At 41.5% G+C, this 27,232-nt stretch overlaps 1 protein-coding gene and 1 long non-coding RNA gene across 8 annotated transcripts in view; both read left to right on the top strand.

The window, feature by feature from the left end:
- lrp8 (low density lipoprotein receptor-related protein 8, apolipoprotein e receptor) overlaps positions 1-27,232 on the top strand; it is a 167,927-nt gene that overhangs the window by 131,396 nt on the left and 9,299 nt on the right. For 4 of the 7 annotated variants that reach the window (XM_040031458.1, XM_040031456.1, XM_040031454.1 and 1 more), the window contains exons 10-17: positions 3,684-3,855; positions 7,121-7,345; positions 8,926-9,044; positions 10,394-10,533; positions 17,281-17,422; positions 19,725-19,877; positions 22,401-22,775; positions 26,358-26,426. In XM_040031458.1, coding sequence (XP_039887392.1) covers positions 3,684-3,855; positions 7,121-7,345; positions 8,926-9,044; positions 10,394-10,533; positions 17,281-17,422; positions 19,725-19,877; positions 22,401-22,775; positions 26,358-26,426 — 1,395 coding nt within the window. The remainder of the gene's footprint in view (positions 1-3,683; positions 3,856-7,120; positions 7,346-8,925; positions 9,045-10,393; positions 10,534-17,280; positions 17,423-19,724; positions 19,878-22,400; positions 22,776-26,357; positions 26,427-27,232) is intronic. The other 3 variants (XM_040031461.1, XM_040031459.1, XM_040031460.1) reach the window with 1 other exon arrangement.
- On the top strand, positions 10,540-15,424 carry LOC120733362. Its single transcript, XR_005695810.1, has 2 exons — positions 10,540-10,811; positions 10,936-15,424. It is a non-coding gene; the product is annotated as an uncharacterized LOC120733362 (long non-coding RNA).

The following is a 27,232-nucleotide window of genomic DNA, read 5'->3' as shown; positions in this document are numbered from 1 at the left end:
CAAAACTCATCAAAAGTTGTGTCTTGTCTTCAATTATGATGTTATTTAGCATTTAATTCTGTTTGTCTGGAAAGAAACTGGTCAAATTAAACCAGAATTAAGGTTCAAATTTACACATCTTTATTCTGCTACTTTAACTGATCTATTAAGCACATCGGTGTTCTCATCATGAAAGTCCAGGCACCGACAATTTTTTATATATAAAATATAAATAAAATATAAGCCCATGTGCCCTTTAACCACAAAAATAACGAAGTGTTATGTAAGCTGCTTTGTGTTAACGAATGACAGGAAAGTTGAATGACTTTTGACACAGCTGTCGATGGGAAGTTCATTTCTGTTCTCCGCTGTCGCATCTGTTCGTCATTATGTAGCACGGTTTGTAAGTCTTAACGACAAGTCTTAACAAGCACTTCTGACCTTGACGTGCGTGCATTTTTCCAGACATACCATCATCCTATTTACCTCCTCTAGTGCTGACCAGTTCACAAAAGCTGCAGCTAAACATCGCTGTCAGCCTGCAGAATTTCTCACCATTATTTCTGACCTTTCTGTCTTTTTTTTTTGGGGGGGGGGGATTTCTTTTTTTATTTACCTCTTACTTTGTGAAGCTCACAACATAAACACCTGGAAATCAGTGCTCCTGCAGCATCTAACAGTGTTTCCCAGGCTGCACTTATCCTTTTGCAGCTTTATCTTAATTGGCTGATGGGGCAGAGCAGCCCTGAACGAGCACTGCAGATTAAAATATATTTACGGAACCATGTTGCTGTTCAGATAGCTGACTGTAGCTTTGCAGTATCTTGTAGAAGAGATAATCTTGCACTTTTTGATGACATCTGTAGTGCTGGGGCCTTTTGGAAAACAGTGACTCAGCTTCTTTTTTTCTTTTTTTAAAAAATAAACTTCAGAAGGACATATTGCTGTGACAACACCGATGAGGGATAAGAGATATTGTCGTGAAAAAGTGAGTCTGTGGGGATTGATGAAAGACATGTCGGAGTTATCCATGTCCTCATTATACAGGCTTCAAAATGTTCTTACTTTTCTCTCTCTTTTTCCCACTTTCCCATGTTTTCACTTGTTTTGTTGATGGCTTTTTCCTTCGTCCTTCCTTAATTACATCCTCTTAATGATCTTTTCTCCCTGACTTTACCTGCATTTGTCAGATTTACTTGCGCTTGCCTGTTCCTTTGTCTCTCTCTCGCTTTCTCGCTCGCTCGCCCTCTCAGCAGGGGAAATTGATGATTACAAACCCAGTAGTAAGAGAAAAATGATTGGATCCTAGCAGTAGTAGAACTGTAATATTTTCTCCTTGTGCAGTGGCCTGTAATAAACCAGGGCTGAGGAAACCTGTCAAAGCACGGTTGAGTCTGTGTGAAAGTAGGAGTTTGTGCTGTCTGTGCACGCTCGAACGTTGCTGCCGGCCGGCTTTGTCTTGTTTGAATGCAGTTTTGATTTTTGTGGACAGTGGAGAATAAAGATGACGTGACAGCTAGGACAGAGAACAAACGTGAAAAAACGTGCTGGAAAATGTAATGGGAGTGGCAATCCAGGACACACCAGTGCTGCTAAATTAAAAGAAACATGGATGTATTATTATCTGCACTGTAGTGAGAGTCCAGGACTACATTTCTTGTATTTTAGGTTGAAAGTGCTTGATGACAAAAATATAGATGTCACAGCAACTCCCATGCTCACAAACTAAGGTATCTCTGTGTGCTAGAGTTGACCTTGTCACCTACCTAGAATTATTCAAATGCTTGAGCCATCCTCACCTTCAGTCAGCTGAAGTGTGTCCCCTACCAGGTAACTAATGTGCCAGCGAACGCCACATCCTGAATGCCCCTGAAAAAGAGAACCCAGCAATGCACTGTTGTACTTAAAATAGACTGTGGCATGGCTCTTGTTGGGTCACTTCACTAACAAGAGTAATGTAACTTTTTCCAACAGTAGGACACCACACTTGCATGTTTATTCCAAAACAATAGTCTTTAAAAAGGGGTGTGTGTTTTCCATGTGGACTGAATCATACCACATACATCATTTTCCCTGTTGTGCATAATTGTGTGAAAAACTCACTCAATAATATGATGTTGTTCTAAAATCTGTGTGTAGATGGGAAACATTATTATTTTAAAGGGGTTGTTTGGATACATAATTTATGTTCACATCATCAAAAATACATGCTTTAAGGACCTAAATAGTACAAATGCAAAACAAGAGTACAGTTGGCTTACATTATGTTCCCTTTTGGGAATAAGGCTAAACACTCAGCACTACCCACGGTATCTTTGTACACAACAGTATGTAGGTTATTAGACTGGTGAAGAATAGCAAAGGGAAACACTAGAACAGCCTATTTTGTGTGTATGTGTGTTAACAAAATGTCACAATGTTCCCAGGAATGGGCGTCCCAATAAATTCCTCTTAAGGTCAGGCCATGCAATGCCCAGAGAAATTGCTTAAAACCCCAAGAGCTACATCTCAGACTTTAAAAAAGCCCTATTAGGGTGTTAAATGTCAAAGTTCATGACAGTTCATGATGCCACAAAAAGATTGAACAAGTGTGGCGATAGCCTCTTCTCTTAAGAAAGACAGCGGCAAACACACCTTAGCTTTACAGAGTTCATCTGAGGAAACCACAAGACTTCTGGAACCATGTCCTGTGGACAGATGAGAACAAAGTGGAAATGTTTGGCCATAATGCACAGCCCCACGTTTGGCAAAAACCAAACACGACATAATCAACACAAACACTTCATACCAACTGTCAAGCACGATGCTGTATACCAAAGTATTTTAGAATCAAATATGAGGCCATCTGACTGACAGCTAAAGCTTTACCCAAATTCAGTCATGCTACAAGACAATGATGTCAAACACAGCAGCAAATCTATAACAGAATGAAAAAGAAAAGAATGAAGGTGTTGCAAAGGTCCAATTAAGGTCATCCAGACCTACACCCGAGTTATGCATCATCCTGCCAAAACTCAATGAACTGAACCAACGTTGTGAACAGTCAACCAAAGTTCTTCAGTAGCTTCAAGTTATTGCGAAGGTGATTCTACAAGCTACTGAATCATGAAGAGTACTTAGTTTTTCAGAGGACTGCATAGAGTCCTATCAGAACTTCGGCTTTCACGTGATTGTGTAGATTTGAAAACTGTGGAGCAACGACTGCAAAGGCTCTGTCACCTCTTTGCTTGAGGCATGACCTTGAGACATGTACAGTAAGAGGCCTTCACCAGTGGGTCTGTGAGACTGGGAAATATTGGTGAATATAAATGAATAAGACTGGTAATACAAGCTAGGGGCCGCCCATTAAGAGCCTTGATCAAACAACCATAAACTGAATTCTAAAATGAGGCACGATGCCAATGCAGAGAGGCCAGGACTGGAGTGATGTGCTCATACTTTCGGTTCTAGTCAGCAGTCTAGCTGCAAATGCCTATAACAGTACAGATTCACAAGTTCAGCTTTCACGTACAGGTATTTTGCAAGGGTAACAAATATTTCCCTGTGACATACCAAGAGCAAAAGCAGTACAAACGGCCCATATTTGGTAGGTTCCTAATTTAGAGTCACAGCAGTGGGTTACAGGGCAGATGAGCTGTTCTGTATAACTTCTCTGTCCAGTGGTTTCATTGATGGTAACACAAACATCTTTCCTTTTCCAACAGGAAAGAGTCCGTACCTGCTGTTCACTAACCGTCATGAAATCCGTCGTATTCACCTGCTGAAGAGTGAGTACACACAAGTGGTCCCTACACTGAAGAATGCCGTGGCCCTGGATGTGGACGTGTCCACCAACAAGATGTTCTGGTGTGATCTGTATCATCAGAAAATATACAGGTACACACACATACAGCACGCACACACAATGACAAGTTATATTTATTTTTTAAATTATTTATTTAACCCTATCAGGTACTGCTACACAGAACTGAAAACGCACTGCGTCACTAACCCACTAGATTTTGCTGGATCATTCTGTTTAATCGACAGAAAAATGATCTATAATTGTATATTTTAGTACAGTTATTGAAATGCTGTAAATGATGTGTATATATTCTGTCTATAAAGGCAGAGGAAGCCCATATAAAACGATGAAAGCCACTGTATAGACGCAGGACCTTAAAGTTAGATAACTCACTTTTGTCATTCTTCAGCCAACATGTTCATTATCTTTCTCCTCTATCCATCCATCTTGTGTGCTTCAACCTGTCACACCTTCTGGTAGTGAGTCAGCCGCACCTGTTTGTCCTTCACACACACTGTGTGAGTCTGTGTGTGTGCACATATCATAGCTTTGCACATACATTTGTGTGTGTGTTTGTGTCACCCTGATGGCTGACAGGTTGTGGGAGGGGCTTTCTATCATCTCAGCTGAGCCATATGCTCTCACTAATTTCACTGCCTCAATAATCGCTGTCATTATTCATCTCCATACACACACATTCACACGCAGACATTCTCCCACACAAACTTGGTAACACAGTCAAGGGCTTGTGACAGGGAACGGACAAATGAACTCATTTTTCACAGCAAAGTCTATTTTTCGATGCCGTAAATAAACTCACATATCAAAAGTTGCTTTAAGTAGCAAACAGCGAGGGAAGTTATACAGCTTAATCTACTTGGCGTTGTCCTTGATGGTGTTTTCTTTTCTCTAATCTTTCAAAGCAAAATCTTCTGCACTTGCACCCAAGTGCATAGCATCAGAATCAAGTTTTCCTGCTGTTTAGAATATCTGCTCTTTTTGACATTACAATATGTTTTCTTTTCTCCTGTAACGCCACAGTAGAATATATGTAAGCAAATTGTCCAAGTTGCCTTGGTGACAGATCTTAACCCCAGGTAGAGATGAAATTAGAAATCGGAGCTTATTAGGTTGGACTACTATCAGTAAATTGTGGGGTTTTTTTTTTATTTATTTTGTTTTGTTCCCTGATAAGGTGATATATGAAATAGTTAGGCTTATTAAAGTCTGCACTACTCATTCACCCTCAATGTGATAATGTGGTTTTCCAGACTAATTCATAGTGATTAGCATGCCACGGGTCGATGACTTGTTACCTTCTCCCAATGATGGAGATGTCTGTTGCAAACAATGGTTCAACCAATTAAACATGCAATCTGCTCAGTGGACTTGGACTCATCTGTCTCTGTCTTATTCTTCACTGTGCCTGAAGCCTCTGTTCAGCCCACCAACCTGTTCAACCTAAGTCTCTGTGAAGATTTTCTAACTCAAATTAAGGACATAGTGAAATTAGAGTGAGTAAAAGAATATGAAGTTGATATAAAACATCTTCATAGCACTGTCAAAATATCTGGATTTGTGATGTTAAGAAAATATGACCCCAAGAAAAATGACTTCAGAACTTTGTCCATTTTTAATGTGACATACATAAATTAAAAGCCATGGTCCAGAAAGAGCTTATAAAGCGTTAAAGAGATCTCATGATTTAAAGGTATCAGTCAGGAGAAGGGTACACAAGCATGTCCAAGCTGTAAAATATACCATAAAATACATTGTGTTTTACTCAAAATGGACGGAAATATGAGCAGTTCCAATACTGATACCAATTTGGCACAAAAACTTAAAGCAGCTGCTAGACGAAAATGATGAGGAATTTCACCCTTTAGCACAACAATGACCCAAATCATCCAATTCTACAAAAGAATGTCTTCACCTGATGATTAAAGTTTTGGAAAGACTTAGACCTGAATCCAAATCAAAACCTGTGGGGTGACCTGACAATGATTTGTGGCACTTTTGCAAAGTATTGCCAAATCAAGAGACGCAGTGCTGTGGCAAACTCCTAGCCAAAAGGACTGAACGGTGTAGTAAAATCAAAAAAGGTATTTAACAGTATTTTAGTCTAAGGCTGCGCACATTTGTGCAGCCAGGTAATTGTAAGTTTTTCAGTGATTGTCCCCCACCCAAATAGAATTGAAGAGTGACTGTGAATTGTGCAGGTTAAACTTTAAAGGTGGAAATGATTTTCTTAAATCGTTTACCTTGATCTCATTTTCTTCATTTCTATACATCATGAAAACCTGACGTGTTGAATTTTTATATCCGCTATGTTCGTAAAAATTAAATATTGGAGAAATTGAACAAGAGATTAAACAGAAAATATGTTTTAGTGGAACTCGCGATTACTCCGTATCACAGAACAGAATGTAATGCAAAAGAAAATTGTTTCAAATTGAATTTGTGTCAAATGTAATTTTTGTTCTGGCGTTTTCAGTAGAGTTCAGTAGCTGCATGCTGCATCAATAACACGATGGGTTTCCTTCATGTCCACAATGCTTGAGCCGTTTTAATTTAACCTCGAGGGTGAAACAGTGTGGCGTTGGATCCATGTTACAAACCCTGAGGCACTCTTGAGAACCCATAGATTATCTATCACACTCACACAATAACATCCCACACTCACCTGACTGTAAAGATGAAGACATTTGGGTTGACAAAATGTAACAGTGAGCATCTCCAAGCTCTGACTACCAGTCAACCTTCTTCTTTAGTTAAGATGCACCTCCCATCTCCTCTTACTCCTGTAGGCGTTGCTAAAATGTGAAGGCACTGTGCAACTTGGGACATTGCTTGTCCCAACCTTTTATCAAGCATTTTTTCTTCCATCTTGCTCTTGCATTCATATATTGTCGAGGCAGTAATCTATTAAGTTTTAACATTTTTCACCAGTAAAGGAAATGTCAGTGGGGAATGGGGATAGAAGAGTTGACAGAGTAAGTGGAAGGAGGAGGAAAATCAAAGAAACTGAAGACAAGAAAGGGACACTCGGTTAAAGGGGAGATATAGGCATGTGGTGCTGATAGAAAAAGACAGACTCATTCTCCCTGGGAGGCTGTGTTTGGTGTGAAGGCTGAAGTTGTTATAAAGGTGTCAGGATTGGGTGCCCCTCACACCTGAATAGAGTGAAGAATCTATGTTCCCAACAAGATATCTAAGCCACTCACAATCAAGTCATTCCTCCCAAGGAAAGGAAGCCAGACTGTAGTAAATCTATCGTGCCAGCACCTCTGTGATGGATTAGGCTTTTATAATTTCCAGATTACTTACTGATACATTTCCTTTCCATCCGCCCACCAGCGCTTACATCAACAAGGCCAGTGACTCATCACAGCAGGTGACGCTCATCGATTCGCTCCACTCCCCGGAGGGCCTTGCTGTCGACTGGGTCCACAAGAACATCTACTGGACGGACTCAGGCAATAAGAGCATATCTGTCGCTACGGGAGATGGCAGGAAAAGGAAAATGCTCATAACCACCGAGCTGAACGAGCCACGAGCCATCGCTGTGGATCCGCACCAAGGGTGAGTTGGGTTAGTTTTAGGGTAAAAGGATTTTGAAAAGATGCACAAAGGAGCAAAAGATTGCAAAGGAGTTGAGCAAAAAGGCAGGAAGGAGGGAGGGCGAGTAAGAGGTCCTACTGTCATTGTGTGTGTGTCTGTAAAAGCCAGTGTTGTTATAGTAGAAAGAGATTGGGTGTAGAAGTTGGCCTAAAGTCAGTAAAGGCTATTTGTAGCACTGAGCCCATCTGTTAGATTAAGCAGTTTAACAGTTTTCTTGAGATGGGATGTAACACTTTGTCTTCCCTTTCTAACTCTTTCCATTTGTCTCGGGTGCCTTGAGCTCCCCAAAGACGTCTTTTCACAGCTCTACAAAGCTAGACTAGCATGAAATACATGCAAATGAAGCCACGATTTCACAGTTTTATCATGGACACACATATTCAGATAAGGTCCAAGTTTCCAGTACCTGCTGTTTTGCACAGTGCGTTCCCTTTTATGTTTTCAATGCCTGTCTTACTAATAATACAGTCATTTTGCAAAGAAAATGAGAGAAGATGTCTGTGGAACATCGTGTGACGGAGTACAGTTGATTTTGTCAGTTAAGAGTTTTTCAGAACAATTGACATTACATATTAACCTCTCTTCACTGGTCCTAGCAAAGTTACTCCTTTCATTTCTGACACTGAACTGGCCGTGCCTTAATGATACAACATGTATATAAAGATGAACAATGGCATCTCTCACTGGTTTTGGACTGTATTTGGGTGATAAGCTGTATGTTAAGTTAGCAGCTAATGCTAGCTAGACACACAGATAAGCTGCTAGTTATTAAGTAACAGATAAATAAAATACTAACTTTCACTCACCAAAAGTAGAGCAGACAGGAAGCCATATTATTTGTTAGATGATTGTATTAAAAGTTCAAAAGGTCACAAACGCAGAAACAAAACGGTCCAGTTCGATGACTTGAAGTAGCGGAAGTTGAAGCCTTGCCACGAGTTGGTGCTACAACCGCCTGCATCCAAGCGTCATGCTCCACAGCACTAATAATTCACAACTTTAAGTATTAATACTTTAAGCCCCTATAAAGGGATGAAATGTAAAGATGTCACAAAGCTGGAAAATTACTTTTTATACCAAGCTAGAAACTTTTTTCACCCCTGCTCTAAAGCTAGGCACTCAGTCACAGATAGCCACACATTGGTTTCTGAAGTGCCATATTGTATTGAAGCTTTTGCCATCACCAGCTTAGTTGGCAAAAAACCCGAGTTGACAAGAAGTCAAGTGTGAAACCGCACAATCATTGGCTAATGACTTCTGATGGACAGCTATTAGCCATCAAGTGTGCGGTTTTTATATCATTTTGTAACATGGTTACAAAATATTTCAGTTGATATTTTATTCAGTATGACCCAAAACAAATGAGTAAAATCAGAAAGCCATTTCTCATAGCCTTCTGTAAGACTTCAGGTCTCTTTTACAACCACAGCTATCACCATCTGGTGGCCCTCAGAGAGAATGCAGGCAGGTCACGTTGGCTTGATTTCTCAGCCTCCGAGGTTGCTGCTTCAATTTAATCTAACTTGTGTATCTTCCCGCAGGTTTATGTACTGGTCAGACTGGGGAGGTCAGGCCAAAATTGAGAAGGCTGGGATGAATGGAGTGGATAGACAAATTTTGGTGTCTGAACACATTGAATGGCCCAATGGAATAACTCTAGGTAAGGAAAAAAACATGTAGCTTTGAACATTCAAAGCCCACGGAAGAAGGATGAAAAGCTAGAAGATGATGCCCAGATAGAAAAATCAATCAGCTCTGACAGCAGTTTTGTTAAAAAAAAAAAAAAAAAAGGTTATTATGCTGACATTGCTTTTAGAGAGAGAGAGAAAAAAGTGTCTTGAGTGAATTCAACACAAAGAAAAAAAACAACACATGGAGGAAAGCCAGAGAGAGACAAACAGCACAAGTTGAGAGAAGAAAATAGTCTATGGGTGCTGAAACCCAAGTAGCTCTTATTGTTATATACCTCAGTTTGTGTCTGGCTCTCATCAATCAAGCCAGTGAGTATGAGGCTCCGAATTAATAAGCAGACGCTCTGTGCTGTCGATACCTCCCCTCATCCCTTTCAACTCCCTCCGAAGCACCAGCCAATTCCTCTCAGCTGCCCTTGCCTGAGGAGAAATAGAAGCACACAGTCGCCACACTCTGTGGAATTGAGGTGTCGCCGCATCTGTATGAAAACAAATTATTTTTTGGAATAAGGCGAATGAGAGGCTTGGCGCCAGGCGGCTGTGGGAGAAAGGGTGAATTGTGTTCCCCTGGTCATTGATTTCATAGAGACCACCGAACAGTGCAGGTGATTGAGTCAGGAGAGGTGAATGGGGACCGAGAATCGTGTTAATTCTCTTCCTCCTTCAGTTTACTTTGGTGCTTTTATTGGGTGCTTTTTTTTCATATACTTCCAGTGTTTTACCAATTTTCGAATTGCTTATTGCACACAAAAGCTTAATTCTTTATTAATTACTAATTAAATTCTTGCTTTCTGTTTTTTAAATGTTTTTCTTAAAAGCATAATCTTAGAGTCTGGTGAAAAAAAAGAGTAATACAGGGATTATTTCCTTTGCTGTTTAAATTCAATGTGGTGTTTCGATTTCAAAGTAAACACCACAACACTTTGCCGCTCGTAGCAAGGACACAACAATGATTTGGACCTAATATAAATAATATAGCAGTGGCTGAAATGTGGAGTTATTTGAGATTTGCGAAACAGCAAAGTTTGTCTTTAAAATAGGTCCAGCAAGACTAATGAATCTGTTCAAGGGCACATATATTTTCTCCAGCAAAGAAGTCAAGCGGCAATATTACAATCACATCTGTGTTTTCTTAGTACGGGGCTGAGGTCGTCATGTCAAAGAAGATTGATTGTGTAGCTACTGGGCCATTACATCCATATACCCCTCACCCTGGGCCGTTTCACTCTGAGTGACCTCTCTCTCTCCATTCACCTTCTCCCCTACCCCCTCTTGATTTTGTTCTCTCTCGCTCTCCCCCTTCCCTGCATGTTCTCAGACTTGTCCAACAGACGACTTTACTGGGTGGACTCCAAGCTGCACCTGCTGTCCAGCGTGGATTTCAATGGTGACAACCGCAAAGTGCTGCTCTCCTCGCATCACCACCTGGGCCATCCCTTTGCCCTCACTGTCTTTGAGGTACAGCAGTTGAGAATTGAGATTCAAATGCAAAGAATCAGACCAGGCGGTAATGCCAGAGCTCTGGTCTGGTGCATACAGCTGTTTCTGTAATATGCATTTTTGAAAGTGTGCAGTGTTTTGTTTCGTTTCCAACCTTTTGGGCAAATTTTAGTTTATGCTAATGTAATAATTCATCATTAGACTATATCATCATACAGGGATATATTTTCTGCTCTAGCTGTATACCTATTGAAATATATGCTGAACAGTTTATTAGGTACACCTTGCCACTAAGGGTTGGAGCTGGAAACATTCCTACGATTTTGGTCCATATTGGCATGAAGGCATCAAACAGTTAGATGTGAATCTTTTGTGCTACCACATCCCAAAGGTCCTTTTTTGGTCTGGTGACCGTGGAAGCCATTTTTGTATGGTGAACTCCCTGTCATGTTCAAGAAATCAGTTTGAGATTATTTGAGTGGCATGGCATGGAGAATTATGCTGCTGGAAGCAGCCATCAGAAGATGAGTACACTGTGGTCGTAAAGGGATGGATATGGTCACCAACAATACTCATAAGTTAGTAGAGGGTAGGGACCAAAGAATGGCAAGAACTTTCCCCTGCACTATTTCATCACCACCAGACTGAACTGTTGATATAAGGCAGGATGGATTCTTGCTTTCATTTTATTTATGCCAAATTCTGACTTTACAATCCGAATGTAGCAGCAGAAACTAAGACTCATCAGATCGGGGATCATTATTCTAATCTTGTGTTGTCCAGTTTTGGTGAGCCTGTGTACGCTGTAGCCTCAGTTTCCTGTTCTTAGCTGACAGTAAAATATGTTCACGCGTAGGGTTTCTGTCTTGGTTAATGTCCTTGGTTAGATTAAATTTCTCAGTGTATGTCTTATATAATTTTGGTTTAGGGTTGGGGTTAATTTGAAATCAGTTTGCTTAAAGTTTCTTAAATAAATGTGAAGAATGCAGAACTCTTTTTAAGTATATATGGACATACACAGCACGCTTTTTCTTTATTTCCTAATAGAGTTAGTGGGAGGCTTTACCTGGAAGGTAAACAAGATCCAGAAGTTCTTATTTCACTCCCAAAATAAATGTAAACACACACACACACCAAAGGGGTCTCAGATCAGTTATCGCTGCCTTGTAAGTGACAATCATATCTTGTCTGTTGATTCCCAACATGGTTGCGTATTTCTAGACTTGCAGTGAGCAAAATTTTAGCAGTGGGTTTTTAAGTATACTGTTTTGATGCCATTTATTACTATGCTTGTTCATCGTCATAAATGGAGGACTGACACACATTTTCAAAGTGTACTAGCGGTAAAAGACGTGCGAGAACTAGAGGGGGAGAGATGAGTCAGTGCAGGGACATGGCTGACTGACTGAAAAGAAATGGAGATGTTATAGAAGTATAGAAGCAGGATAAATCCAGAGAAGGAATTGTTGTTTGCTTGCTGACGAGTGTAGAGTCACAATAGAGTGCATCAATCAATAAAACTAATTTGGGTGTATTTATTGAGGTGGGAGTGAATCGGTACGTTAGGGCCCATCAAGCATAGATGATGGTGTGGAAGGTGGAAAACAACTGGAGGAGGGAGGAGAGAGCAAGGATGAAGGTGGGGAAAGTGGTAGGTGAAAATGTGATCAGTAAGTAGTGTTTGCTCCATTCCCCTCTTTGCTGCACACACTGTGTGTGATGATGGGAAAGCAAAGGGAAGAAGGGACATCCATCATGCCCAGCTGAGAGCGCGTGAGTGTGTGCGCGTCTGTGTGTTTGCGTGCAAAAGAGAGAAAGAAAACCGATGTTTCGAGCAGCAGTGAAAGTTCACCCCAGGAGATTAATAGCTCTCGGCTCTTCTGGTCTTTCTTCTGCTCTGGTTATGATATAGACCAAATTAAAAACCTTTAGCAGCACAGGAGGATGTCACGGTGCCTACAGACCGATAATGGGAAGTTTGTTACTTTTAGAATTGCCTCGTTCAAATTTTGAACTAAAACACTGAACGTTTTTGATCATTCTGGCTTTAAGGAAATGCTCTAACAAGTAAGCCACCAGCTGTGATACTTCATAAAGATAGGATAGGATAAAAGAGCTACTGTTCTAGGCTACTGAACAGAAACAGAAACACGCTTGCAGCATCAGTAAGGAGGGACAGGATGGGGCATACTACCAATAACAGAAGGCACAGTGCTCGTCCTGCATATGTGATGCAAGGTAAGCCTGCAGCATAGACCTGACCAGGACAAGCACACTTACTGAACAGTGCAGAAAATATGGAGTGCGGTGTACTGATATGCACTGATATGATTCATTTTAATGGAGAGAGACAGAATAAAGTCCTATAGAAAAGTTCCCAAGAAGCCTAAAGACTTTAGAGAGTTTCTGGCCAAAATCCCTCCGGAGATGTGTGCAAACCAACTCCATGAAACAACAAGACAGGAACTAAGTCATGTTTTGCTTGGGGATCAAATACTCAATTACATACTAATCAGTTTAGAACTTTTATGTGATGTGTTTTTTCTGTATTTTTGGTTGATGTTAAGTCGCTCTCTTTAAAATGAATCTACCATTTGTAGCCATTTGTAGATGGATAGCAAAGGCAAGTCTATACCCAAGTTTACACTGAATGAACAGACTCCTAGTGTGAAGATGCTTTGCAGGGACAACATTTTCTCCAGCCGAAACATAGCAATTTCAAACACAAGTTTTTATAGAATGAAAAAAGTGAAAGCTGTGGCCTGTGTGTCCTGCCTCAAATTCAGCAGAACAGTTGGAGTATTTTAAGGTGGACTGTGGAGCAAGAAAAACAACACCTCCAGCAAAGAGCACCTGCAAAGAATCATCTGTGTCGAGAGCCCACAGAGTCACTCATGCAAAATATTTAAAACTGGTGTCATCCATGCCCAGGAAGTTTGAGTTTTATTAAAGGTAAAAGAAGAGAGAGTAAAAAATATTACAGCATGCACGAGTTGCACGGTGTTGCTGTGGTAGGACTGTCGCCTCGCTTTAGTTGGTCTTGGGTTTAAATCTAGGCTGAGGCCTTTCTGTGTGGAATTTGCACGATCTACCTGTGGCTGTGTCGATTCCCTCCACATACTCCAGCTTCCTCCCACAGTTCACAGTCATGTATGGGGTTGGGTGAAGCTTAGGTTGGTGATTTTAATTGGTTGTAGGTGTGAATGTGAGCACGAATGGTTCTCAGCCCATAGTGTCTGTCCCTGAGTGGAAGAAAGTGGACTGGTGAATCAAATATTGGAGCCACGCTAACAAAGAGTGCACTTACTTGTTGCAGTTGATTCTTAAATAGTATAAATTAAGCAAACGTTAATTTAACTGTTCCTATTCTTTAGTTAAAAACAAAGTAACTGTAAAATGTTCACATTTAGCTCATACACTGTTCGGTAAGTTTCAGTTAAGACAAATCCACAATAATAAGACCTGGGGGATCACATGTAAAACTTTGTGAAAACTGTAGAAACTTATTGTGAACGGGAATTGTTGTGGGGACTGTGTAACCCCAAATCAGTCATCCTCACGTTTTCTCGCATGCAGAGAAAATGTTTCTGACATTTAGCCACATTTGATTATGCACAAGCATAACAAAAACCACAAGCCCACAGCTCTTAAGCGTCCATTTCTTTCACATGCACATCCATATAGCTGCTCTTCTGAGCATGTGAGATATGAGTTGTCAACTCATGTGCGGCGTACGGTTTATTCCAGCTCCTCATATTCCTGAGCAATACAGTGAACGCTACAAGTCATTACACTCGAGTGTGTCATCTGCAGACTTCGTTTTGATGCTGATGAGCGAACGGGTTTTCTCAGCACTGCAGAGAAAGATGCAGGGCCTCTGTATCAAACCCTGAACAGACACACGCATGTAAACTCTACCAGTTAGTGCCGACCGCCTGCCTACATGCCAAGCCCCGAGGAGATGTAGATCGCAGAAGCTTGCAGGGAGTAATGTTGTCTCTTTTTCAGCTCTTGACAGGAAGGAGATAGAAGAGAAGGTGGGATGGGATTGAGAAGAGAAGTGGTGGTTGAAAGAAATAAAAACTGGAGTAATATGTAAAGATTTAAATTTTAAAGGCTCTATGTGAAAACAGGGGCAGTCAAATGACATGTGATCAAAGCTTTATTTTCTAAAAACCTGACAAAGACGTCCGTCAGGCCCTCTCTGTCCACATCTACAGCCCAAATAAGAAAACTAGTCAGCTCACATAACTAGAGACACGTTGTAACGTGCACATGAGAGAAAATTCTCTTTTGCAGCTTATTGGAGATTAAATGATTTACCGAAAAAGCCCCCACATTAATATTTCAGAACTTGGCTAATTATGCCAAAGAATGCAGATCAAACCCATAAAAAAAAAATCAAATCAAATCCTCAACAGGCGAGTGGGTTGGCTTTGTTTGAGCTTTCATTTGTAGTTTTCATGCATAACATCCAGGTATCCAGTAGGCACCTGAAGCTCATCAGACAGATGTGTCAGACAGCCCCGACGCATATTCTTCTGGGATAGAATCGCAGCCAAATCATAAAGGGCTGCTTTCCCTCGACTCAAAAATGGCTCCATATAAATTTAGACGTGCACTCCCCCCGAGTTGCAGCTTCATCTGATGTGACGTGCCGCCATGTGTTCATGGGAGCAAGTCTGCGTGCGCTTTGTGTATAACTTCTGGCCTATCCTTCAAAACATAAAAGATGTACCTTGATCCTACAATTGAAGAGCACTGCCCTTCTCAGGTTTTGTGCTGCTGTTTGAAGCTTCAAGGTCACAAGCGGCGCGCGGAAAGATTGACAGTGGAGAAAGTAAAAAGGGGAAAACAATGTCAGAGACTGACTGCTGAGGTGGAAATCAAGACAGAGAGCGACAGAAGCAAAAAGAAGAGATGGAATAATAGATTTGAGTAGTGTTTTATCAGCGTGGCTGATATTTGTCTTTCATTGTTTCAGAACTACCGTCATATGAGTAAAGGTTATCAGAACCTAAGTGAGGGAGAGATTGAGTGATAGAGAGCTCACTGAAAGATGGGGGGGGAAGGGGGAAGGTGAGAGAGAGGTCAAGTCCACTGATAATACGGCACAAAAAGCATGGATGGCTGCTGTGACTAAGCCCCACACACGGACACACACATACCCGCACACCATACAAGTCTTGCAGGTCTTTGCCTTTAAAAAGATGATAAAAATACATCCTCCCTGTAACGACGAAAAAACCTGCAGACACTCTTCCTGATTGGTCTCTCCGTCTCACACTCACCTCTTAAATAGTCTCTTCGTTGTTTTATCGAGCTTTCCATGATATCAGCCTGTCTGTGTTTTCTCGTGCAGTCATTTGCTGCATTTTTCTGTTTTTTCTTAATTGATGTGTGCTTGCAAAGACAAAGCCGTCTGGGGTTGCTGTGGAAACCAAGTGCCGTGAGCACTTGTGCGGTTATATCGTGTAGTATCATTAAAGAGAATAATGAGCAGGTGTGAAAGAGCGGAAGGGAAATTGAGAAGGAAGCTGAGCTAGGACTACAAAGACACCGTACGCTCCGCCAAAGCAGTCACTACCTTCTGCTTTGGCACAAAGCTTAAACAGAGAGTCAAAGGTACAGACGTTTTTCCAATAAAACACCGGGGCTGTTTTTTTCTTATCAAGCATGCAACTTCCTTACAGACTTAACACGGTGTTTTTACTGGGGGTTTTTTGGGGGGTTTTTAAGTAAACACTGCTCCCCTTTTCACCCACCGAGCACAGAGTAGGTGGCTTATTTTAACTAAACCGTCTCCAAGAGATGCCACGCCTCCTCTGTGTCCTTGTATTTGTTAAGTAGCTGTTATAATTAGGGTGGTTAAAAATAGAAATTAGCAAAGAGTGCCACCTGGGCTTTCTTCTCTGGCAAATTGGAGTAATGTGACTGTGTTTTTAAGTTTATTTGGGGCTGATTATTTTTACCAGAGAAGAGAGAGACTGGCTATAATCTTAAATACCTGGAGTGCTGGAGGGTAAAGATGGTAGAATGGGGGCTAAATGGCATGTTTTGGGTTTGTTTTTTTTGTTTTTTTTATTGCATTTTTGAAAAATTAACCAGTTACCTTGGATATAAAACACCTCTCTATTCAAGTAAACCACAACACATCCTCAGATGTAATCGTAAATTTAATCAAATAGCCATTGTTGGGATGAGGACATTTCTTTGCAGCAGACTGGCTTTTTTTCTTCCTTTTTTTTTTTTTTTATTTAAATTAACGGTGACTACAATGAATATCCGTGCACAGCTTCTAAGCAGAGACAAATGGTGTTTATGAAAAGCCATTTATTCTAAAGTTGTATGCAGATTATGCTCATTTGCAGCATGGTTGCTCCATAGTTGAGGTCTCACGGTTCTGAATTACAGAATCACTGGACTCTGAAAATGATAAGCAACAACAGCTTTATAAAACGCTAGAATGACGCCCTCTTTAGAGAAAACATTTTTGTAAGTGTTCTGTTACTGAAATATGAAATATATATCGTCATCACTGCCATTTGATTAGGAAAGTGTCCGATCTCAAGTGGTACAGCACAAGCAGTTCTGGATCTGCAACATGCATGTGGCTTTATAACATTATCTGTGGCATTAGCTGAGATATCTTTCATTTATTCTTCTTTTTTTTTTAATAGGTTGATCATTAATCATCAAGGCTGGTTTAGGGCTTTTTATTTATTTGTGTATTTCTCAAGCTGACTTTGCTTTATTTTAACCCAGGATCGCGTGTATTGGACAGACTTGGAAGATGAAGCGATATACAGCGCCAACCGACTGACGGGACATGATGTGGCCAAGGTCGCAGAGGACCTTAACAACCCCCTGGACCTGGTGGTGTTTCATGAACAGAGGCAGCCCAAGGGTAAGAAGAAGAAACGCATAGAAGCTTAGCACAGGTGATCTAAGTGGGGCTGTCCCAGATGACCTTCTCAAATAAGTCAAAATGTCTGTTTCGTTTTCAGTCTGTCATACTGCCCAGTCTCTGTCTAGGTGCTGTTTGCCACTCGTAAGCGTGCAGGATCTTGTTCGGTATAATGAGCAGGATTTTGGGGCGTATGTGCACACAGGATACACAAAATCTAACCTCCTTCCTGAGTACAAAGCATTGCATTATCAGCACATAGACACGAGGATCCACTTAGTGAAACGGTCTGAAACAATAAACAGATAATCTGATGAGTGTGATTAGACCGGTGGATGTGACGGGCACGTCAAAACGATGTGTTTGTCTTTTTTTTTTGCACTCTCGATGTGTGTGACTGCACGCACGCGTGTGTGCCTGTCAACACCTCTGCTTGTGAATACCTGGGTGTGTTTGACACTGCGTGCCAGAAATGTGTTTGTGCGAGTGTTTTCATGCTTTGTTTTCTCTCCTCACTCACTGAGCGCTCAGAAGCAATCTTGTCTGTGCGCCAGCAGGCAGCTAATTGCATTCCCTCATTAATAAATCAAGAGTCCTGGTCAAAAAAAGAAATCACAGAATTGGAAAATGTTTTCTCCCAAATGCCAACAAAAGCAAGACAAAACACTGCAAGGCTAAGTGAAGGTGTACCGAGTAGCCCCCCCAAGCACACGAGTAGCATTGATAAGCAAAGTATTTGATAAAATGTGACCTCGACTGCAACGCTTGGTGAGTTCAGACTCCTCTCTGCCCTGTCTTTTAACAATTTATCTTTGTTTCTCTTGCATTTTGTATCATTTCTTATTTGTTAGTGTACTGCACCTAAGGAAAACCCCAGTGAGGAATATTATCTGTAAGTGTGGTTTGGTACAGTACTGTGCGTCTCCACATATTTCGAGACGCTCAGATGTCTTTCATGTTTATCGACACACTTCCTTAAAAGAGGCTTTCGTCCGATCCTTCCCAAGTTGTGTCTGTTTTATTATTAATTTTGTGTGCGCTCAGTGGGTCTTTGAAGCCTAGGTTCACTCTTCTTAGTTGGAGACCAAAGAGAGGCAGCGCAGGAGGAGAAAGTGACGCTTTTATGGCTTAAAACCAACATAATTTTGTTGTTGTTATCATCTCGGTCCTTCTTTTTTCCTTCTTCATCCTCATCCTCATCATTTTCGTTCACTTTTCTCTTGCCTCCCTCTCTCTCCTCCTCTGTTTTCTTCTTTCCTTCCTACACTCTTCCTTAACCTTTTTTTCCCCATCCTCCCCAGTTTGATGACTCCTTCCAAACCTTTTACCACATTTGGAGCTTTGAGAACTTAGACAGCTGTTCTCATTACATAGTCATTATGCTGAGATACTGTACATCAAGTATGAATGTATTCCCAGCTTATTAAAATCTCGCTCTGTGTAGCAAGTGATATTGCTGTTTTTCCTGACAGCTGATGGCGTGCTGCTCTCCAAAGCAACATAAGAAATCTGGAAAGATTGCAACCTGACCTAATTCTCGCGCTTCCCCACATGACACAAAACTGCAGTGTTTCTCCATGAGTCTGCAACTATGCTTAAGAAACTACATGTAAATTTTTTATTTGGGTTACAGAGATTAAAAGCAGTTGAGACTCTCCTGCATTCACCTACGCATCTCTAAAGTCAGCAAGAGTGTGTGGAATAAAGATTAGATTCCTAAATCTAGCATCAAACTAGTTAATAGTTTGATGGCAGCAGAAACTTTTTACTGATGAGATACTGGCGCCTACGTGTCAAATTTGATGCTGGTTTTTCTTTTTCTTAGGTTCATCCAGTTTTTCATGTGTTTTTTCTGCAGATTGATGAACCTCAGCATCTGCGAGATGATATAATATAACATGATTATCCACAGTCGTGTTACTGACATGTTTCCAGTTAACATAATTAGTTGCAAAATGTTTCTCCAGCTGGTTCTTTTTCATTAGCACTTACTTTTGCAGCCTTTTCTTACCCCTGTCCCAACTTTTTTAAGACTAGTTATTGCCATCAAATTCAAAGTGGCCTTATTTTTTTGTTACAATTGTACATTCTGTAATTTTAAACCTTTGATATATTTTCTTTGTTCTAATTTGAATAAAATTTGGGCTGCTGAGATTTGGGCTTTGTGCAAGTTTTTTTTTTTTTTTCTTCTTTTCCAGTACAGCTCGTTAATAAAACATTTGGGGTTTTATTGTTTTCCAAGAGATAAATGTGTTGCCAAAAGTCTTTTTTTAAATTTACATTTCTGCCTGTGTTCCCAAAGGTCCTGATACCTGTAATATGGGCACACTGCCTAATGGTGGCTGCGAGTACCTCTGCCTGAAGGCGCCTCAGATCACAGACCACTCCCCCAAGTACACCTGCGCCTGTCCTGACGGCATGGAGCTAGGACCAGACATGAGACGCTGCGCGATCAGTAAGTCTACATTCCACAGGCACACCTGAATGAATGATTCGTGTGGATAAATGTCACATGAGATTCACGCTGCTAGGATCACAGTGAAATTCAGGAGCATTGTTGCCATTCTCAGGGGTCGTTGGCTAACAGTGATCAGTCCAATAGTAAGGCCTGAATTTTCTCCGGTTCCTAAATTCTTTTACGAGCACAAAGAATCCAGGCTAACTTCTCAGCTACTCCATCAGTACAACATAGAACAGCAGTGGTGCACAGCAAGGCTGCAAGAACGAAGCACACAAGTCATTCTATGTATAAGTAAAATTATTTGGACTGAGCTTGTTTCTAAGTCAAACTTAATCTGACAGAAATATTTTGGAAAGACCTGAAGTTCATTTAAATAAACCCACAAACATGCAAGCCGTGTAATACTGGATTAAATTACCAAGAATATTTTTGTCTCATTTATTTATTTGAGTTATGTTCATCTGTGTGACTAGTGTTAAAGTCTGATCATCTTTTAGGTCATATTTAAGCACAAATATTTAAAATTCTAAATATAAAGCGTTTCTATTTATACTGTTTCTATTTGTTTTAAGTCATAATACTTTGGATACTCCAAATACAGTATTTTTCAATGTCTGCAATTTAACAGTACAATGTTTACAAAGCTAAAAGTGCCCTGGATCCTTCAGAGAATCTGAACCTTAAGTGTTGTGTAAAACTATCTTGGGAACTAGGTCAGGGACTCTTCCCTGCACTTCTAACCTACCTCGCTGACCTTATTTCATCAGTCAGCTTGTCCCCCTGCCCTTATAGAGTCACTACATTTGTAACGTTGCTATTTTTACTAGACCTACACCTAATGTCTATATAGGTGAGCTAGGAGGAGCTGACACAGAGAAACGGGGGAAAGAGACGATGAAGATGTATTGAGGCAATATTTCAAAGAATCCCTGTGAGAGAGGCTGGGAGTAGGTGCAGGGGCAGTGAGTGCATTTGTACCAAAGCTTTTTGGATTCTTACTGTAACACAAACATTTCTGGTGGAAAAACTCACTGGTTTAATTGTGACTGTATTGGATCAAAATTTCAGTTTTACAACCACAAAGAAACTCATATCACTTATATTAAAAATAATGTTTAGAAAACTGCCGCACAGCAAGAAGGTCCTGAGTTCAATTCCAACACCAGGCCGGGGTCTTTCTGTGTGGAGTTTGCATGTTCTCCCCGTGTTTGCGTGGGTTCTCTCCGGGTACTCCGGCTTCCTCCCACCGTCCAAAGACATGCAGCTTGTGGGGATAGGTTAACTGGATAACCCAAATTGTCACTAGGTGTGAATGTGCAAATGAATGTGAGTGCGAATGGTTGTTTGTCCCTGTGTGTTAGCCTTGCGACAGACTGGCGACCTGTCCAGGGTGTACCCCGCCTCTCGCCCTATGACAGCTGGGATAGGCTCCAGCGCCCCCCGCGACCCTGAAAAGGATAAGCGGAAGCGAATGGATGGATGGATGGATGTTTAGAAAACACAAACCCGAATGTTATATCAGCAGCAGTGTGTGCACTGGGATTTGTGTAAATCTGATACACCAAAAAAAAAAAACAGTGATCAGAGGAAGAGCCTGGGGTGACATGTGGTGTAATTTAGCTTCAGCTAAAATCCCTGACTTGAATACTTCTTTTAGTACATGTAGTACACTATGAACCAAACGTACTGGTGTAGTACATCTGCTTTAACAACGTAGTGTTTTCTCAGATCATTTCTTGTGATGTGATATGATGTTTGCAACAACTGACTGCAACGCTTGCACTAAATTCTGCTTATTATGCGCTTGTGCAACTTATCCATCTGGCAACTTGTTACTTATGAATGTGTGAATGCACTTTAGCACAGTATGCACATAGAAATATCACAGTACCTATGTGGTGCTGTACAGGACTTTAAAGTGTCACACTTCTGATTAGCAGTAACACAGGTGTTATACCGGACTGCTGTGGTGCACGGGGAAAGCTGAAAGGTGAAGCTTTTCATTTACTGATCCATTTATGTCTCAATCCAAACCTGTGGTGTGATGTAAGATCTACAGACTTCAGTTCAAAGCCTATAAATAAATAATTATGAAATTATGGTCATGAAATCTGAGTAAGATCATGAATACAAGCAGCTAAAATGAATTTCCTCTATAAAGTGGTTGGGCTCAGCTTTAGAGATGAGACACTGAGGAGCTTGGACATCTGGAGGGACCTTAGAGTAGAGCCGCTGCTCCTGCGTATCAAACACACCAGCTGAGCATCTATTTTGGATGCCTCATGGATGCCTCCTTTTGGAGGTTTTGCAGGCGCGCTCCTGGTAGGAGACCCCATGGTAGACCCAGAACCCTCAGAAGAGATTATAGATCTCATCTTATAAGACAATGGAGGCATTGCTGTTGACTGCAGTTGTATGCTGAATATTGATGCAGAGCTTACAAGTGGAAACGGCTGCAACAGCTGAGCAGTCTGGAGAGAAATCTCAAATCCTACTGGTTGTTTTTCTGTTGCGCAGTTCGACCCCGAACAACCACGACATCTGCCCCCACCACAACCACAACTTCCACGATGACCACCACAACAAGCACAACAACAACGACAACTCCCACAACCGTTGCCACGACCACAACGCCCTCTACCACCACCACCAGCACCACCTCTGCTACTACCACATTACCACCCACAGCCAAGACTACAACACCAGCCCCTCCTCAGACCACCAGGAGCGGCAGAATCACAGAGCACCCTCGGACTCCCGCCGCTACCAGTACAGAGACGACCAGTTTGAGCAGCACTAGTCAGAAGTCCACGTCCACGCACACCCCCTTATTGGCTGCCGTGGCTCCCAACAGCATTCAGAAAGAGAGCAATGCCAACCTCTCCCACAGAGGTAAGTGACATGATGACAGGAATGTGGATGTGTGTAAAGCGAGTGTTTTCTTCTGCTCTGCTACCATCACTGCTGTTACCACCATCATTAAATCAGCAGGAAGCTAAAAACCAATACTTTTATCCCTCCTTTCTCTAGCTTCTCCTCCCCTCCACTTTTCCCTCTGATCATTTGCTTTACTGGCCCTACGACCTCCTCCTCTATTCCTTTTCTCATCTGCTCACACACCCGTCCGAACGCTTCACAGGCCTGCACTATGTCTCGGTCTGCTTACTGTTGATCCCTCGCGACAAGCGTCTTAACAGAAGTGTCAGAGCTAAGAAATGACAGTCCCCTCCATTCTCGCATAAAACTACTCATCACTCATCCTCACTTTCTGACAGCCTCTCTCTTACTCTCTTTGTCTATATCTCTGTCTTGGTCTCTCCCTCTGTACCTCTCTCCCCTTCTCTCTTTAGCTCTCGCTCGCTCTCTTTCTATAACTGGCAGTGTTCTTCATTCTCGCGCCAATCACGCTTCACTGGCTCGCAAGAAAAATACCACTTTGCAGCCCAGACAAACAGTGACAGCAGACTAACAGCCGTAACAATGGTTTACAAAGCCACGCTAAGAATTAAATTGTACTTGGAAGCGGACGAGAATCCTTGATAGCACCACGCAGCAAAATTGATGAAGCCACCAAATTGTGAGATCAGTATTTTTCAGCAGTTGTTTTGAAAGTCTTCTTAGCTTTTTTACTGCATGGCAATATTGAATTGAGACAGTCAACCTGCCGAGGCAGCTTTTTATTTTGTCTTTTGTTTCTAAGAAAATGAAAAAGGTTCCCTTTTTAATACTGACTCTTTAGATGAATATATATTTATGTCAGATAATGGGCCTGTGCACTATTTAAATGCCCTAAAAGAAAGATTAACACTAAAACACTTATCGTAATACTTGTATATCTTTATGTCATTCTAACAAGTAATTTGGAGGAGAGAAAAAAAGAATTAAAAGAGCAGGTGTTGAGGATGAAAAAAAGCTGTACAGATGGAGAGAAACGGGGAAAGATGATGAAAGTTTTAAGTGGGAGTTGGAGGACAGGGAAATGAATGAGAAACGGAGCAAGGAGTAAAACGAAGGAATGTTAAATGAAAAAAACAAAAACGTGCAGTGTGAGACAGTAAAGCCACAGAGAACGAAGAGTGAACAGAGAGCGAAAAAGAACATGACAGTCCAGCACTTTAACGGGGAGGATGGGAGTTGTAGATGACACACTGTTGGGAGGAAAGGCGGCATTTACATGGATATGAAACGACGGGATGGAAAAAGAGGCAGGAGAGAAAGTGATTTTCTGGGAATTAAAGAGGTTGCCTGCTGTATTACTTTAGGGGTCGCGGTACTTCAGAGTTACTAAGAGGCGAGAGGCACGTTTCTTCCGGTCTCTGAAGTTGTCAGCCCTCCTCAGCACACCACAAGTGCTCCAGATGAGAGGTGGAGCAGACACAGATGAGAAAAATGGGGCATGAACAAGACGAGTCTCCAAACCCACGGGCCATGTGTTATAATTTTCAACTCGGTGCACACTGTCAAGTTTGCCGGCATCAGCTGTTACACATGTGCGCTGCTGGGGGGAGGGAGGGAGGGCATGGTGGGGCGAGGGAGAACCAGGAGTCTGATTGGGGAGGGCAAAGATTAAACACAGCTGGTAACCAATGTTTTCTTTTGATATCGGTAGTAATTTTGCACATCTTTCAGCGACATTAAAGAAAATTAATTTCAAGATTTTGGAAAAAAAAAAAAAACAGACGTGTGACAGAGTCTGTAGAAGCCATGATGCTGCCCGTAACATCGTCAGCATGACAGGTTTGGTGGCGGGTCAGTGATGGTCTGGGGGGCACAGACCTCTACAGGCTAGGCAATGGCACCCTGACTGCTATTAGCTCCCAGGATGAAATCCTTGGAGCCAATGTCAGACCTTACACTGGTGCACTTGTTCCTGGGTTCCTTCTGGTGTGCGATAATGCCTGACCTCATGTGATAAAAGTGTGCAGGCAGTTCCAAATCCACTAAAAGACCTCTGGGATGTTATGTTTTGGTTCATCCGATCCTGTATGGTCACACCTCAGACTGTCCAGGAGTTCAGTGAAGCCCTGGTTCAGATCTCCCAGGACACCATCTGTCGTCCTGTAACGAGTGTGCCCCATCTTGGTCAGGGATGTGTACAAGCACATACCATTTTGAGATGCTGCAATGAAATTTCCACAAAACAGCAATAGCATGCTGCATCATTTTTCACTTTGATTTTCAGGGTCTCTTTGAATTCAGCCGTCTGTGGGTTGATCATTTTCATTTCGATGTGGCATCTTCTCATTCCTCACACATTACCCAGTCCATATCAGTACAGATATTGATCTGATGTGTTTTTAAAGTATATTTTTGAGCAGTATATTTACGATATACTGTTTTATTAATCATTGTTAATTGTACTGGATATAGCATTCTAACCCTGACAGTTATATTTAAATAATAAGTGGCAGTAAACGTTTTGATATTAAAATCCCTCCAGTAAGAATGACCCTCCTGAAATTGAGACTTTTGTCCCCTTTTCTTCTTCTTCTCCCTTTCTCAGTGCCCTCCCTTTCCAGAACAGCTTTCTTCCAGAGCAGTTTCTTTAATGAGATTCAGTTAATCTGCCTTTTTGAGTCTTACTGTAGGACCCACTGGATGTCACTCACACTTAAGAAAAGCCAAAATTCGCTTTTGCTGACTCAGAACTCGCTGTCTGAAGTCGCTTCACCTTTTGTGGCTCTCGTGTGTGCGCACGTGTGTGCATTTATCTGCATTTCATTCACTATATGATTTCATTTATGAAGAATAATGTGCGTCTGCATTGTCTGTCACATCCATCACATGCCATCTGTCTCTTTTCGCCAGCCATAGAACTGGAACAGTCACTTTGTCGAATGAGCCAATCAGTATGCAGGGCCAGCACTGTGCTCTCTTGTGTTAATCTTCCTTACCAGACTTCATTATAGCCATCTGATCACACTTTTGGCTAACAGCTAGCCTGCTGCTAATACGAGGGTTGGGAGCGAGATTAATGTCAAAAGCTCCCCCGCCGACCTGTTGGGGTGAGAGCTGAAGGGGAGTAAGGATGCAAAGCATGTCCAGAATAAATGTCTTCTGCATTGCATTGTGACACAGTTTTGAAACGTCTCGTAGAAAAAGAATGGAGTAATGCGAGATCATGTGCTCGTTGCTTATATTCATACAAATTCTGATGCATTGGTTTCTGGAAACGCATTTGTTCCTTCGTGTATTAAAAGGCATCTCACTGCATTTTTATGCCATCCCTGTGTGATTCATTGGCTTTTTCATTTACACATGCTGCTGGGGAAGACAAAGTCAGCAGTCCAAACTGAAATCAGATGGATTCTCTGCCCTTATATTATGCAAATATCCTTTTCCAGCCTTTCTTTTGATGTTCCCGTGTTGAAATCTCTCTTTCTCTCTAGGAGGGTACTTGGTGGGGTTTGAAGCAAAACTTTTTCTTGGTTTGATTCTCTTTTTTCTTGTCTTCCATCTTTCTGTTCATCTCAGCTGCGAGTGATCACTACCTCATAGGTAACAACATCACAGTAGCTGTTCTGGGGATAGTCATTCCTATCGGTGAGTACTGTTGACTCCCTCACTGTGTTGTCTTTGCTTTCTGCTTGCCTGCCTCTCCCTCCTCGCTCCTTCAAGTCTGCTTAACTGCATGTTGCGTGCGTTTTGTTGTTAATGTGTGTGCGTGTGAGTATGAGGTTATGTGTTTGTGTGCGTGTGCCTGGGTTTTAGGATGTTTGCGTTTCCACCTGGCTGATTAAATCTAAAACATTCTCATTAAAATAATAACAATTCAACACATTATATCTGGTTCAATAGTGAGATTCGGGCATAAAATTGTATCGCATCTATTGAAAAAATGTACTGAGGTATGGTATTATCCAGCAATATCCTCGTGGCCTATGGCTAGAAAAAGCCATTACATGGAAGTGAGCCCCTCTGTCAGTAAACGGCCAGGCCGCTGTAATATGCACATTATGTCATTATTAATGACATTTGAGCAAATGTGAAATTCAATTCAGGTTTTGTCATCACACGACCAGCTGTTAGTACATTTTGCTCGTGTTCACCGCTCTGATCAGATCGTATCAATCAGGCCAATGTTCTGACCTATTTCTGTGACCGAGCGGACTAAGAGTGGGTTATACCGCTTTACGGGAGACGAGGGGAGAGAAAAGTGGATTAATGCCATGAAATTGTGTTTTTGGCCTGGAGCAGGAAGCTAATGACCTCAGACATAATGCTGTTGTCTGTTTAGGCAATGAAACATAAAGAGAAAACCATCAAGCTGCCTCTACAAAGGCAGAAAAAGGCAATTGTAGTTCTTTCAATCAAACCGGCTTAGAAAAGTTAATCTACTCTATTAGCTC

The sequence above is a fragment of the Simochromis diagramma genome, unplaced genomic scaffold, assembly GCF_900408965.1.
Source record: "Simochromis diagramma unplaced genomic scaffold, fSimDia1.1 OVJJ01000284.1, whole genome shotgun sequence".
Classification (NCBI taxonomy): domain Eukaryota; kingdom Metazoa; phylum Chordata; class Actinopteri; order Cichliformes; family Cichlidae; genus Simochromis; species Simochromis diagramma.
This window is presented reverse-complemented; position numbering and strand designations above follow the sequence as displayed.